This window comes from Cherax quadricarinatus, chromosome 70, assembly GCF_038502225.1.
Source record: "Cherax quadricarinatus isolate ZL_2023a chromosome 70, ASM3850222v1, whole genome shotgun sequence".
Lineage (NCBI taxonomy): Eukaryota > Metazoa > Arthropoda > Malacostraca > Decapoda > Parastacidae > Cherax > Cherax quadricarinatus.
Genome location: NC_091361.1, coordinates 21986371 through 22002402, shown reverse-complemented (window position 1 = coordinate 22002402; position 16032 = coordinate 21986371). Strand labels below are relative to the sequence as shown.

Sequence of the window (16032 nt, the reverse complement as noted above, 5' to 3'; positions counted from 1 at the left end):
CAAAGGAAAAGCTGACCTAGTACTTTTGCTTCCTTGCCACTTCCTCGATGAAGCAAAGCAGAATGTTTGATTCTTGCTGTCTTAAGCATAGACAACAATGTCCACTATCTTTACTATGGTAATAAAGTGGGAGCAGGATTTTCCTTAATTGTCCTGCTAAGGTAAGAGATGAACTGTCTTTTATTAAGCTACACTTTGCAACACTGGACCGCATGGAGCGTCGAGCCACGTCACATACTGGTACTGCATCTGGGGTCAATTACTTGCTGTAGCAGTAAACAAGATATTTGCCCCTTCTGAGAGGGCTGGGCCCCTCAGGGCTGAAAGGGGCTGAAGGGGCTGAAAGGGGCTGATACCCCCCTCCTGGAGAAATTTTCTCCACACCAAGCTTCACATCCAAATAAGAGTGTTGGTACTCTTTACTTTCATACATCCCCTTCTTTGCCTCCATGGATAACATTTTTTGCCTCCACATATACCTCAATGCACCACTCACCTTTTTTCCTTCATCAATTCTATGATTAACCTCATCCTTCATAAATCCATCCGCTGACACGTCAACTCCCAAATATCTGAAAACATTCACTTCTTCCATACTACTCCTCCCCAATTTGATATCCAATTTTTCTTCATCTAAATCATTTGATACCCTCATCACCTTACCCTTTTCTATGTTCACTTTCAACTTTCTACCTTTACACACATTCCCAAATTCGTCCAATAACTTTTGCAATTTTTCTTTAGAATCTCCCATAAGCACAGTATCATCAGCAAAAAGTAACTGTGTCAATTCCCATTTTGTATTTAATTTCCCATAATTTAATCCCACCCCTCTCCCGAACACCCTAGCATTTACTTCTTTTACAACCCCATCTATAAATATATTAAACAACCATGGTGACATACACATCCCTGTCTAAGACCTACTTTTACCAGGAAGTTGTCTCCCTCTCCTCTACACACCCTAACCTGAGCCTCACTATCCTCATAAAAACTCTTTACAGCATTTAGTAACTTACCACCTATTCCATATACTTGCAACATCTGCCACATTGCTCCTCTATCCACTCTATCATATGCCTTTTCTAAATCCAAAATTGCAATAAAAACTTCCCTACCTTTATCTAAATACTGTTCACATATATGCTTCAATGTAAACACTTGATCTACACATCCCCTACCCACTCTAAAACCTCCTTGCTCATCCGCAATTCTACATTCTGTCTTACCTCTAATTCTTTCAATAATAACCCTACCGTACACTTTTCCTGGTACACTCAGTAAACATATTCATCTATAATTTTTACAATCTCTTGTCCCCCTTCCTTTTATATAAAGGGACTATACACGCTCTCCGCCAATTCCTAGGTACCCTCCCCTCTTTCATACATTTATTAAACAAAAATACCAACCACTCCAAAACTATGTCCCCCCGTGCTTTTAACATTTCTGTCATGATCCCGTCAGTTCCAGCTGCTTTACCCCCTTTCATTCTACGTAATGCCTCACGCACCTACCCCACACACACATCCTGCTCTTCACTCCTAAAAGATGGTATACCTCCCTGGCCAGTGCATGAAATTACAGTGGACCCTCAGCTAACGATATTAATCCGTTCCTGAAAGCTCATCGTTAGCTGAAATTATTGTTAGCTGAATTAGTTTTCCCCATAAGAAATAATGGAAATCAAATTAATCCGTGCAAGACACCCCAAAGTATGAAAAACAAAAATTTTTTACCACATGAAATATTAATTTTAATACACACAAACTGACACTTACCTTTATTGAAGATTGGTGATGATTGATGGGATGGGAGGAGGGGAGAGTATGGAAGTTGTTAATGTTTAAAAGGGGAATCCCCTTCCATTAGGACTTTAGGTAGCAAGTCCTTTTCTGGGGTTACTTCCCTTCTTCTTTTAATGCCACTAGGACCAGCTGTCTGTTGTGCAGCAACACCTGACTTTGGTGCAGCAGCAGCTGACCGTGGTGCAGCAACAGATGATGGTGGTGTAGCAGCAGCTGACTGCGGTGCAGCAGCAGCTGACTGTGGTGCAGCAGCAGCTGACCGTGGTGCAGCAGCAGCTGACCGTGATTCAGCAATAGCTAATTGGTGCAGCAACAGTTGACCGTGGTGCAGCAACAGCCGACCGTGGTGCAGCAATAGCCGACCGTGGTGCAGCAATAGCCGACCGTGGTGCAGCAATAGCTGACCGTGGTGCAGCAACAGCCGACTGTGGTGCAGCAACAGCTGACGGTGGTGCAGCAGCAGCTGACGGTGGTGCAGCAGCAGCTGACCGTGGTACGATAGTACATATTTCTCACCCTTTTTACCACAGGGTTGGCACTAGAAGCTTTCTATGGGCCCATGGTGGCTTACTTAGCAGTTACAAGCACTATAAACAATGGAATAATACAAAATGTATCAAATGTATGCACGCAACCGGCCACCCTGGCTTGTAAACAATGACGGCAAGGCTGGATGGACAGGTTCGGGATGAGTCATGTTGGTCAGAAACAGCTGACTGTGGTGCAGCAGCAGCTGACTGTGGTGCAGCAGCAGCTCACTGTGGTGCAGCAGCAGCTGACCGTGGTGCAGCAGCAGCTCACCGTGGTGCAGCAGCAGCTCACCGTGGTTCAGCAACAGCTGAGTGGTGCAGCAACAGCTAACCATGGTGCAGCAGCAGCTGTGGTGCAGCAACAGCTGACTGTGGTGCAGCAACAGCTGACCGCGGTACGATAGTACGTATTTCCCACATATGATCGCTTGAGAGATGGTATCTCCTGCTATCTGTTTTTCGTTTATCCGCATCAATAACAGTCTCTCAACATCTTCAAGTACTTGCGATCTCTGTTTCGAAAACAAACTTGCACCTTTTGCAAGAACAGCTTCCTTGATTGCCATTTTGTTGGCCACAATAGTAGCAATGGCTGATTGGGGTTTGGTATAGAACCTGGCCAGCTCCGAGACACTCCACTTTCGTACTTTGCAATTATCTCTTTCTTCATTTCCATAGTAATTTTCACCTTTTTTACTGCACGGTTGGCACTAGAAGCTTTCTTGGGTCCCATGGTGACTTATTTTGCAGGTACAATCACTAAAAATGCTGTGATAATATGAAATGTTCCGATTGTATGCGTGGATGCAACCGTACTGGCTGGCTTGTAAACACTGGCACCCACCCATGCATCTCGAATCTCGTAGGGTGAGCTTTTTAGCATTAGCTGAGGCAAAAATTTTGCGTTAAAATGTATCGTTAGCTGGATTTAACGTTAGCTGAGGGTCCACTGTACTGCCTCCCTTTCTTCGTCGACATTTAAAAGTTCCTCAAAATATTCTCGCCATCTACCCAATACCTCCATCTCCCCATCTACTAACTCCCCTACTCTGTTTTTAACTGACAAATCCATTCGTTCACTAGGCTTTCTTAACTTGTTTAACTCACTCCAAAATTTTTTCTTATTTTCATTAAAATTTCTTGGCAGTGCCTCTCCCACTCTATCATCTGCTCTCCTTTTGCACTCTCTCACCACTCTCTTCACCTTTCTTTTACTCTCCATATACTCTACTCTTCATATAATACTTCTGCTTTGTAAAAACCTCTCATAAGCTACCTTTTTCTCTTATATCACACCCTTTACTTCATCATTCCACCAATCACTCCTCTTTCCTCCTGCACCCACCCTCCTATAACCACAAACTTCTGCCCCACATTCTAATACTGCATTTTTAAAACTATTACAACCCTCTTCAACCCCCCCACAATTCATACTTGCACCAGCCCACCTTTCTGCCAATAGTTGCTTATATCTCACCCGAACTTCCTCCTCCCTTAGTTTATACAATTTCACCTCTCTCTTACTTGTTGTTGCCATTTTCCTCTTGTCCCATCTACCTCTTACTCCAACTGTAGCTACAACTAGATAATGATCCGATATATCAGCTGCCCCTCTATAAACACGCACATCCTGGAGCCTACCCATCAACCTTTTATCCACCAATACATAATCTACCAAACTACTTTCATTACGTGCTATATCATACAACATAATAATAATTATAATAGACGGCTTCAAAGGGCCATCACTAAATGGCAGTGTTTACCACAACATAGAGGGAGCGGTTGTGGCTGCCTATACCTGTTACATAATGGCATATTTTATTCATTCTAGAGTATATATCAGGTTTCTGTGTTATTTATATTGTTCATTGTTTCATATTAGATGAGCTGTGATAGATAAATAAGCCATAGAGTTGACGATAGCGAAATATTCAAGGGGTATTTTGTCCTGTCTCCAGACAAACTCTCATCGGCCGCCACCACCGCTGCCACACATATAATGACATTTTATTCATTCTAGAGTATATATCAGGTTTCTATGTTATTTATATTACTTATTATTTATATTGTTTATATTGTGATAGATAAATAAGCCATATAGATGATATGGGCAAAATTATTCAAGAAGTATTTTGTCCGGTCTCCAGACAAACTCTCATCCACCACCAACACCGCCCATGCCACTACATGAATTACATACAGTATTTTATTCATTTTAGAGTATATATATCAGGTTTCTATGTTATTTATATTGTTTACTATGTCATATTGGATGAAGTGAGATAGATAAATAAGCAGTAGAGTTGATATTAGCGAAATTATTGAAGCACAGAATTCCACTGGAACGGATTAATGCATTTCAATTACAGTGGACCCCCGCATAGCGACCTTAATCCGTGCAAGAGGGCTGGCTGTTATGCGAAATGTTCGGTATGTGAACGAATTTTCCCCATAAGAAATAATGGAAATAAAATTAATCCGTGCAAGACACCCAAAAGTATGAAAAAAAATTTTTTTACCACATGAAATGTTAATTTTAGTACACACAAACTGAAAAAGGCATGCACAATTACATGACACTTACTTTTATTGAAGATCTGGTGATGATTGATGGGATGGGAGGAGGGGAGAGAGTGTGTTAGTGTTTAGAAGGGGAATCCCCTTCCATTAAGACTTGAGGTGTCGAGTCCTTTTCTGGGGTTACTTCCCTTCTTCTTTTAATGCCACTAGGACCAGCTTCAGAGTCACTGGACTTCTTTCGCACAACATATCTGTCCATAGTGGCCTGTACCTCTCGTTCCTTTATGATTTGTCTAAAGTGGTTCACAACATTGTCATTGTAACAGTCACCAGCACGGCTTGCAATAGCTGTGTGAGGGTGATTTTCATCAAAAAAGGTTTGCACTTCAAGCCATTTTGCACACATTTCCTTAACCTTTGAAGTAGGCAATTCCTTCAATTTCTCTCTCCCCTCCTTTGAACCAGTTTATCCAGGTCTGGCCTCTTGCTCTTGAAGTTGATCTATCAGCTCATCAGTGGTTAGTTCTTCATTGTCCTCCTCCACCAACTCTTCCACATCCTCCCCACTAACCTCCAACCCCAAGGACTTCCCCAATGCCACAATTGATTCCTCAACTGGTATACTCCTCTCAGGGTTAGCCTCAAACCCTTCAAAATCCCTTTGGTCTACACATTCTGGCCACAGTTTCTTCCAAGCAGAGTTCAAGGTCTTCTTAGTCACTCCCTCCCAAGCCTTACCTATAAGGTTTATACAATTGAGGATATTAAAGTGATCTCTCCAAAACTCTCTTAGAGTCAGTTGAGTTTCTGAGGTCACTACAAAGCACCTTTCAAACAGAGCTTTTGTGTACAGTTTTTTGAAGTTTGCAATAACCTGCTGGTCCATGGGCTGCAGGAGAGGAGTGGTATTAGGAGGCAAAAACTTCACCTTAATGAAGCTCATGTCCCCATAAAGTCGCTCTGCCACGTCTGTAGGATGACCAGGGGCATTGTCTAACACCAGGAGGCACTTAAGTTCTAATTTCTTTTCAGTTAGGTAATCTTTGACATTGGGGGCAAATGCATGGTGTAACCAGTTATAGAAAAAGTCCCTAGTGACCCATGCCTTACTGTTTGATCTCCACAGCACACACAAATTATCCTTGAGGACATTCTTTTGCCTGAACGCTCTGGGAGTTTCAGAGTGATACACTAATAAAGGCTTAACTTTGCAATCACCACTAGCATTGGCACACATCAACAAAGTAAGCCTGTCTTTCATAGGCTTATGTCCTGGGAGTGCCTTTTCCTCCTCAGTAATGTAGGTCCTGCTTGGCATTTTCTTCCAGAACAGGCCTGTTTCATCACAATTAAACACTTGTTCAGGTTTCAGTCCTTCAGTTTCTATCTACTCCTTGAATTCCTGCACATATTTTTCAGCCGCTTTGTGGTCCTAACTGGCAGCCTCACCATGCCGTATCACACTATGTATGCCACTACGCTTCTTAAATCTCTCAAACCAACCTTTGCTGGCCTTAAATTCACTCACATCATCACTAGTTGCAGATTTAAATGAGGAAAATCGACTGCAAACGAGGAAATCCAGTTGCGAGCAAGGTCATGGAACGGATTACACTCGCAAGTAGAGGTTCCAATGTACAGGTCCGCCATCACAAATCCGGCAATCAGTTATTCGGTTCCTTCAGTTATTCGGCACTAATTTTGGCTAGCATAATTTCCAATTTCCAGGGTCACCACACCAACCTGCTGGTACTGTTTGGTGGTGCTACTTGCTGCATAAGGCATTTCAATTTCTTTTTCTCCATTTATTGTTTTAACTTGCTTACTTTTAGCCCTAGCCATGGTTCCAACGAATAAAAGAAATGCTTCTCATTATGTAAAGCACCTACACAGTACATTATCCATTAAAGATAATGTGGCTTTGAAGCCAGTGTCGGTTGCCATGAGGTCAGTCTCATGAAGCAGAATATGCTTTATTATTATGCTAATATCAACACTACAGCTTATTTGCCTATCAGAATTAATCTAATATGATATAAAAAACAATATAAATAATATAAAACATGTTAAATACTCCAGAATGAATAATATTTGGCATAATACCAAGCAGTTCGACGGAAGTATGAAGAGGATATGGTATACAAATACCATTCTATCCCTGTCTTGGGGGCTTATATTAGAGAAAACGGAGTGTAGCACAGGGCTAACTGTGATATACACTTGTACTGCACCATAAACATGAAACAAAAGTTATTTTCTCTATATAGATTATCACACATGGCAGCATATGTGTAGAGAACCTAGGATAACCCAAAAAAGTCAACATGGCTTATTTTTAGTACCTGGCTTGGGTTAGCCATATATGATTTTTGGTAAATATTTGATTCCCAGCGAGGGTAGAGACATTAGACATGTTTCTTTACACCTGTTGCCTTTTCACAAATGATCGCTTGAGAGATGCTATCTCCTGCTATCTGTTTTTCATTTATCCACACCAATAACAGTCTCTCAACATTTTCTAATACTTGCGGTCGCTGTTTCATAATCACAGTTGCACCTTTTGCAAGACCAGCTTCCTTGATTGCCATTTTCCTGGTCACTATAGTAGAGATGGTTGACTGGGGTTTACTATACAACCTGACCAGCTCTGACACACGCACTCCACTTTTGTACTTTGCAATTGTCTCTTTCTTCATTTTAATAGTCATTAGCACCTTTTTTCTCGAAGGGTTGACACTAGAAGCTTTCTTGGGGCCCATGGTGACTTATTTTGCAGAAACAAGCACCAAAAACAGTGATAATGTGGAATGTACTGAATGTATCCTTAGATGCACGCACAATGGCTGGCTTGTAAACACTGGCACACACGGGGCAGTTCAGGCCACACATGGACACGTCTCGTACGAATCGCATCGAATACCGGGTTTTCGATCGGATACCGAGGAAAAATTTTTGCGATAAAATGCATCGAATACCGGATTTATTGAATACCGATGCCATCGAATGTCGGGGGTCCACTGTACATGCATTTAAAATAAATAATAATATTACACTTACCTTTACTGAAGACTTCTGCGTGGATGGAAGACGGGAGGAGGGGATAGGAGGAAGGTGTACACTATTTTTTGGAAGGAGAATCTCCTTCCATTAGGACTTCAGGCATAAAGTCCATATCTGGGGTTACTTCCCTTCTTCTTTTAATGCCACTGGGACCAGCTTGAGAGTCACTGGACCCCTGTCGCACAAAATATCTGTCCAGAGAGGTTTGTTTATGGCGTTTCTTTAAGATTTCCCTGAAGTGGGACACAACACTGCCATTGTACATGTTGCCAATACTGCCTGGAACAGCTTTGTTAGGGTGAAGTTCATCCATAAATGTTTGCACTTCTGTCCACTTTCCACAAATGTCCTTAATCTTTGAAGAAGGCACCTTTCTCCATTTCTCTTCCTCCTCCTCTGCAGCAGTTTCCTGAGCTGTGATCTGTTGCTGTTGCAGATGAAGCTCTTGCAGATTTTCAGTGGTTAGCTCTTCCTTGTGGTCCTCCACCAACTCTTCCACATCCTCACCACTCACCTCCAACCCCAGGGACATCCCCAATGCCACAATAGTTTCCACAACTGGCATAGGTTCCTTAGGGTCAGCCACAAACCCTTCAAAATCCTTCTCTTGTACACAATCTGGCCACAAATTTCTCCAAGCAGTGTTCCAAGTCCTGGAAGTCACTCTCTCCCAAGACTTACCTATAAGGTTTATGCAATGGAGGATATTAAAGTGATCTTTCCAGAACTCTCTTAGGGTCAATTCAGTGTCTGAGGTCGCTTCAAAGCACTTCTGAAACACTGCTTTGGTGTAGAGTTTTTTGAAGTTTGAAATGACCTGCTGGTCCATGGGCTGGAGGAGAGGAGTGGTATTAGGAGGCAAGAACTTCACCGTGATGAAACTAAACTCCTCTACGATTTGCTCTTCCAAGTCTGGAGGATGAGCAGGAGCATTGTCCATTATCAGGAGGCACTTGAGTGGCAATTTATTTTCCAGGAGGTATTTCTTCACACTGGGGCCAAACACTTCATTAAACCAGTCTAGGAAAATTCCCCTTGTGACCCATGCCTTACTGTTAGCCTTCCACATCACACACAAGTTACTCTTGGCAACACTGTATTTCTTGAACACTCTGGGATTTTCAGAGTGATAATCCAGTAAAGGCTTCACTTTAAAATCCCCACTAGCATTACTACAAAACATGAGAGTAAGCCTGTCTTTCATAGGCTTGTGTCCTGGGAGTGCCGCTTCCTCCTGCGTGATGTAGGTCCTCTTTGGCATTCTTCCAGAAGAGGTCTGTTTCGTCAATTAAACACTTGCTGGGGTTTGAATTCTCCAGTGTCTACGCACTCCTTAAACTCCTGTACAAACTTCTCAGCTGCTTTTTTGTCAGAACTGGCAGCCTCACCATGCCTTATCACACTGTGAATGCCACTACGCTTCTTAAATATCTCAAACCAACCTTTGCTGGCCTTAAAATCACAAGCATCACCACTTGTTACAGGCATGTTCTTTACGAGATCGTCGTGCAACTGCCTTGCCTTTTCACATATTATCGACTGCGTAACACTATCTCCTGCTGTTTTTCAGTAATCCACACCAACAATAGCCTCTCCACTTCTTCGAGGATTTGTTATCTCCTTTTTGTCAGCATATGCACCCCTTTTGCAACAACGGCACACTTTATTTCCTTTCCTTTCGCCACGATCGAACTGATGGTTGAATGGGGCTTGCCATACATCCTGGCAAGCTCTGTAACACGCACTCCACTCTCATATTTTTTAATGATTTCCTTCTTGAATTTGATCGTGTTCCTCACTGTCTTTACCAAATGGCTTGCACTAGCTTTCCTTGGGCTCATGGTGACTTATTTAGCAGTTGTAATCACAAAATACAATGGATTATTACGTATGAACCCGCGAGGTGATGGTCACGTGTTGGTAAACAATGGCACACTGAGTGTGAATGGCGTGGGAGACTGGCTTTGTGTGTGTGGTGACGGGCGGACGGGTATCAGACAGTCGCCGAAACACGAGTTTTCTGACGAAACTCAAAGACAAATTTTTCCAAAAAAAACTCGCCGAAGGTCAAATTTCACGAAAGTCGAGGCTGCCGAAACTCGAGGGTCCACTGTACATTGTACTGGAAATACCATATGTAAAATATACTGTTCATATATTGTACTGGCAATATCATATGTACAATACATATTGTACAGGCAATACTATATGTACAATACACATTGTACTCATAATATCATATGTACAAAATATACTGTACTGGTAATACCATACGTCACATGTGTAACATCTGGGTATCTTTATTGTAGATGTTTTGCCATCCAGTGCCTTTATCAATACAAATTCTAGGACATACTTTAAAGACAGCAGAACTATATACAGAAGATAAGGTAATCAGTCCCTCAGCCTTGGAGTTGGTGTGAAGAGCACCGTGGTTATGGAGATTCTGAAGCATGGGCAAGGAGGCTGGTGCTTATATACTAATGCCAGGTGGAAAGGGACGTGTAGCAGACGAGGGCATAGTCACTGGTAGGCGGGATTCCCCAGTGGAAGTATGTCAGACCCAAAGAAATGGGTTACTTGTAGTAGTAGTTGTTATAGCCGTGAAGTAGGTTATGTACATGTCCTCAGAATCAAGATTCTATGATGTTGCAGTGTCTGACAAGTTCTACAAGAATGGTATGCAATACCGACATGATGATATTTAGACACACGTGCAACATCTGTTGCATGTGGCTAAATATCACCTTGTCGGTACTGCATACCATTCTTGTACAATACCGTATGTACAATATACCCATGTCAAATGCAAAAGGTGCAGTTCACAAAACATATTTAAGAATTTATTATGTAAATTAAATGTCAATGGCCTAACTGAGCTTATTATAGCTGCCATTTGCCTGGAAGGAATATACTGCATAAAGCAAGGGACAACCATATACAATACTAATTTACAGTAGTTTGGAACCCAACATTTTTCATTAGCAAGGACTACTGAGATTTCACATTAAAAAAAAAAAAGAGCAAATACAATAAGTCCTCACTTAACATCGTTTCATCTTAGTGTTTTTTTTTTTTTTCAACAAGTCGGCCGTCTCCCACCGAGGCAGGGTGACCCAAAAAAGAAAGAAAATCCCCAAAAAGAAAATACTTTCATCATCATTCAACACTTTCACCACACTCGCACATTATCACTGTTTTTGCAGAGGTGCTCAGAATACAACAGTTTAGAAGCATACACATATAAAGATACACAACATATCCCTCCAAACTGCCAATATCCCAAACCCCTCCTTTAAAGTGCAAGCATTGTACTTCCCATTTCCAGGACTCAAGTCCGACTATATGAAAATAACCGGTTTCCCTGAATCCCTTCACTAAATATTACCCTGCTCACACTCCAACAGATCGTCAGGTCCCAAGTACCATTCGTCTCCATTCACTCCTATCTAACACGCTCATGCACGCTTGCTGGAAGTCCAAGTTGACGAGAAAAAAAAAATTGATTCTTGGCTGGGTCAGTTGTCTGTGTGAAGTTTTCTCGTTTGTTTATAAACTGCCGGTTGGTAGGTGGCACTTCTTATAATTTTTGCTTAGCAAATATTTATTCCTTGATTTAACCCTGTTACAATGAGTGCTAAAGGTGCACCATGCACCCGTATGTTTATATCATTTAGCCTATGGTAAAATTGGTTTCATTATGCATCGTTGAGCTTAAAGTCACAGTTTTCAAGACCCTATTGATGACATTAAGTGAGGACTTACTGTACAGCATTAACATTCAACCATTTGGAGAAATGTTCATTTTGTAAAAATTTATCATTTAGTTTGCTGCACTTGTTCCATCACATTTCAGTAGCAAGACAAATAATGCACAGTACCTCAGTTCGATGAAGAATATGACTAGGATACAAGTCCAGGGAAGGATTCACTCTAGCCAGGTGTCTGGATATACCATGTGACGAGGTGACGCTGAAGGTGTCACTCAGGGCTAAACCGGTTTCTTCACTCCACTCCACTGATATACCAACCTTAGAACAGGTTAAAATTGCCCCTGTAAAGGATAAAATATTTCCTAAGATATATCTAATTCCAGTACTATAGTACACTATAATTCCAGTACTACAGTACACTATAAATCCAGTATTACAGTACACTATAAATCCCATATTACAGTACACTATAATTCCAGTACTACAGTACACTATACATGTAATCATTTATCAAATATTGAACATAACTTTGGATATTATTAAAGACTGGAAAATAAGAGGTCACTCCTGGGATTACTATGGGATTTGTATAAAATATTTAAAGGCCTCCCCCTGCTACCACTCTAGCTATACCACTGCTAGGCAGGGGTGGTGCCAGAGGAAAAAGTAGAGCCCCAAAATTCTATCAGCCCCAAAGCACTTCCAAATAATAATAATAATAATAATAATAATAATAATAATAATAATAATAATAATAATAATAATAATAATAATAATAATAATAATAATAATAATAATAATAAATATTATTATTATTATTATTATTATTATTATTAATAATAATAATAATCTATGGTTTGAGCTTGCTACCACCTGCAGCTCACACGACTGCCATCCCCACGAGCCCCTTTGGGGCGGGGCAGATGGCAGACCAGAGGCCTAGCTTCTCCCTACCAGCCCCGTGAGGGTGGGGACTGTGGCTAGGCCTGGGGACACTTGGTCCTAAAGATGAGGGGGTACTTGTACCTCCTCCCATGGGAGACTTAGGTCTCGAGATACTCCCCAGATAGGGAGCCAAGGCCGGGTCACCACTACTTGGAAAAGACCCGAGCCGGGAGAATACCGGCAAATACGAAAAAAAAATAATAATCTCCATGGGGAAGTGGAGAGGAATCCTTCCTCCGTAAGCCATGCGTGTCGCAAGAGGAGGGAGCAAAGTTCCAGTAACCCCTCCTCCTGTATTAATTACTAAATTTAAAAAAAGGAAAACTTTTCTTGCTTCTTTTTCAGTTAACCTGCCTTGGTGGGAGATGGCCCATGTGTTAAAAAAAAAATTAAAGGACTTTATCATTATTAAAACTAATACAAAAGAATTATGAAAGAAATACAATTTTTAAAGATTTACATATTTGTGAAACAACATGCAGTAATAGCTTGTACTGTACTGAACTGTATTCACTATGTACATATGAATAAAATGTCAGAGTTAGCAACCAAAACCAAAAGGGATATTGGATTTGTTTGTGTCAAAAAGTATATAAGATACTTATGTGTTGCATTTCAGAATTATTGGAGTTCATGGAACTCCTCAAAGCAGGATTCAGTGCAGTATGGCATTTCACAGGTTTTACACACACACATTTGGTGCCCCTGTATTTCAATAGTTTCTTGTCATGTCAACAAACACCTAACACCTCTTCTCCACATGTTTCTTTACATCCATGGTAGGAATGGCTGTTAGGTAGTGCTTATCAGGCCCTAGACAAGTGGTAATTTGGATGTCTGTGCAGGGGTGCTGTGGTGCAGGAAGTGTAACTGGGTATCTAGCGATGATTTGGATTACAATGGCAAAATTTAAGTTATCAGCTGGTCTCTTGCCAGTCTTTACCTGATACATATTACATGCACTGAATATGGCAATACTGACACTGGAAAAACAGTTTGGTTTACCATTGGAAACTCCTATGCAGAATCCATAAAACTAATCTATCACATAAGTCCACTAAATGTATGTTGTTAATGGAATCAATTACAATCACAGCAGCTAACTTCATAACAGGTTCAACCATGCCTCTTTCTTCCTGGTAGGTTTCATTTCATTTAAATAAACAGTGGTCAGTAGTCACAGCCCGCTTATCATGCAATGTTGTTGTCAATGAAAGCATACACCTGATTTTCCTAGATAAGTACACATCAGACTTGGACATATGCTTCCTCATTCCTTGAAATGTACCACAAACATCTATATCATTTGTTCACAGGTAGTGACGTCCAGTATACAATGAATAATGCATGTCCCTTATCCATGAGCAGCTCGATCAAGTGCTCCCAAGTAATTTTTGGGTACATCTTTCATTGTCCACTCTATGTCGCTCTCACAATCACATGTGGTGAATAATTTGAAACAAAAGCAGTTTTCTTTGCTAGGTATGTGCTGTTTGAATGACAACTGTCCCTTGGACAATGTCAAAGACTCATCAATCACAATGTTTTTGAACAGGTAGAAAAACTCATTGAATTTGTTTTCATATAGGTACAGTGGAACCTCTGCTTACGAGTTTAATCCGTTCCATGACCTTGCTCGCAACTAAATTTGCCTGTTTGCAGAGTCAATTTTCCTCATTTAAATTAAATGAAATGGAATTAATTCGTTCCAGTGGAATTCCAGGCACGAGAAAATACTTCAATAAGTTCCCTAACATCAACTCTACAGCTTATTTATCTATCACAATTCATGTAATATGACATAATAAACAATATTAATAACATTGAAACATGATATATACACTAGAATGAATAAAATACATGTCATTAGGTATGTGGCTAGTGGTGGTGACAGCAGCCATTAATGTTGGAGTTTATAGGGCCACCACAGTGGCCATTCCTGCTCCTGACTACATGCATAGAGAGCCTAGGATAACCCAAAAAAGTCAGTGACATAAGTGCTACACTCTTAATGCTACACTTAATTGCTACACTCTTAATGCTACACTTTGCCATGTTGTCTGCCACTGCTACCTCATGATGTCTGCCACTGCTGCTTCATGTTGTCTGCCACTGCTACCTCATGTCTGCCACTGCTGCTTCATGTTGTCTGCCACTGCTGCTTCATGTTGTCTGCCACTGCTACCTCATGATGTCTGCCACTGCTGCTTCATGTTGTCTGCCACTGCTACCTCATGTTGTCTACCACTGATGTCCCCAAAGAATCGAACATTTCTGCTATTCTGAGCTCAATTTCAAGGTACTTTTCATCGTGAAACCAATTAAAATCATATTTATTTTTGTAGCATATCTTCCATTCTATCACATGAGACCAAATAAAACGAGAATACAACCATAAAAACCATACGAAAATATACCGCTAAGGGGAGGCTAATGGCTGAGAAGTGAACTCCGTTATTTATGGTCCGATTTCTTTCATTTTTGGTGTACGTTAAGAAGCATCTTTTCACCATACATTGCCCAAGTTTCAATAAGATAGTCTACCAAACAAATGAGATCCAATTTCCTAGATCAAGAGCAAGAGCCCCCTCACCAGTGTCAATTAACCTCCCTGGAGGCCCGCTCTCATCTGGAAATTTTACTCGCGTCTAGAAGCAAAAAATCGACCAAGCAGCTGCTCGTATCTGGAAAAACTCGCACGTGGATGCACTCGTAAGTAGAGGTTCCACTGTATATGAAGCTTCCCTGATTTTGAATATGTCTTAGTTAGGATTTGCTTTGGTAGAGAAATGCAACAGCAACAGGAATAAATTTTGGGAAATAAGGTCACCAAATGGGGGGGGGGAGGGAAAAAAAAAGTACATATGAGTGTTTGTCCAACAGTCCAGTATTTAGCAATACAGTGGTACCTCGGGATACGAACAGCTCAAAACACAAACAACTATGCAAGTGTATTTATGTAAGTGCTTATGTAAGTGTATTTTTTGGGGGTCTGAAACAGATTAATCTAATTTAAGTTATTCCTTATGAGAACAAATTCGTTCAGTATCAGCACTCCAACAGCCTACTGGAACAAATTAAGTTCGTATCCCGAGGTACCACTGTATTGTTCTGGACGTAACAGATGTGAAGAACACATGCATTTCTGCCACAGTAGTCTCCTTCCATTCATGCAGGTACGACCATGTTGAAACAAAGGTGTTAGCCATTGCATACAGTACCCATAATAATTAATATGAATTTGTTTGCCACATAATAAGCTACAACAGGGCATTATCAAAGAAAAGCTCAAAGAAATAAAGTTTGTATGAGTCACAAAATATAGTTTTATTCTGCTGTTCGTGTCATCAAAATGGCATGGACTGGGAGCAAACATGCTGTCTTCCTGCCATTTCCATGTGCGGTCTGGTGGATGTGGTGCAGTTGTAGCTGAAGATGGTGGTGTTCAAGATG

The 16032-nt window shown here is 41.0% G+C and overlaps 1 protein-coding gene across 5 annotated transcripts in view; it reads right to left on the bottom strand.

Moving 5' to 3' along the window:
* Nucleotides 1–16032, bottom strand: part of GluProRS (Glutamyl-prolyl-tRNA synthetase) — a 105789-nt gene that overhangs the window by 62551 nt on the left and 27206 nt on the right. For 2 of the 5 annotated variants that reach the window (XM_070099950.1, XM_053797227.2), the window contains one exon: nt 11803–11975. The exons of 2 other annotated variants lie outside the window; for them this stretch is intronic. In XM_070099950.1, the coding sequence (XP_069956051.1) occupies nt 11803–11975 (173 nt within the window). Of the gene's footprint in view, nt 1–11802; nt 11976–16032 lie in introns of those variants that run through there. One more of the 5 variants, XM_070099953.1, reaches the window with a different exon arrangement.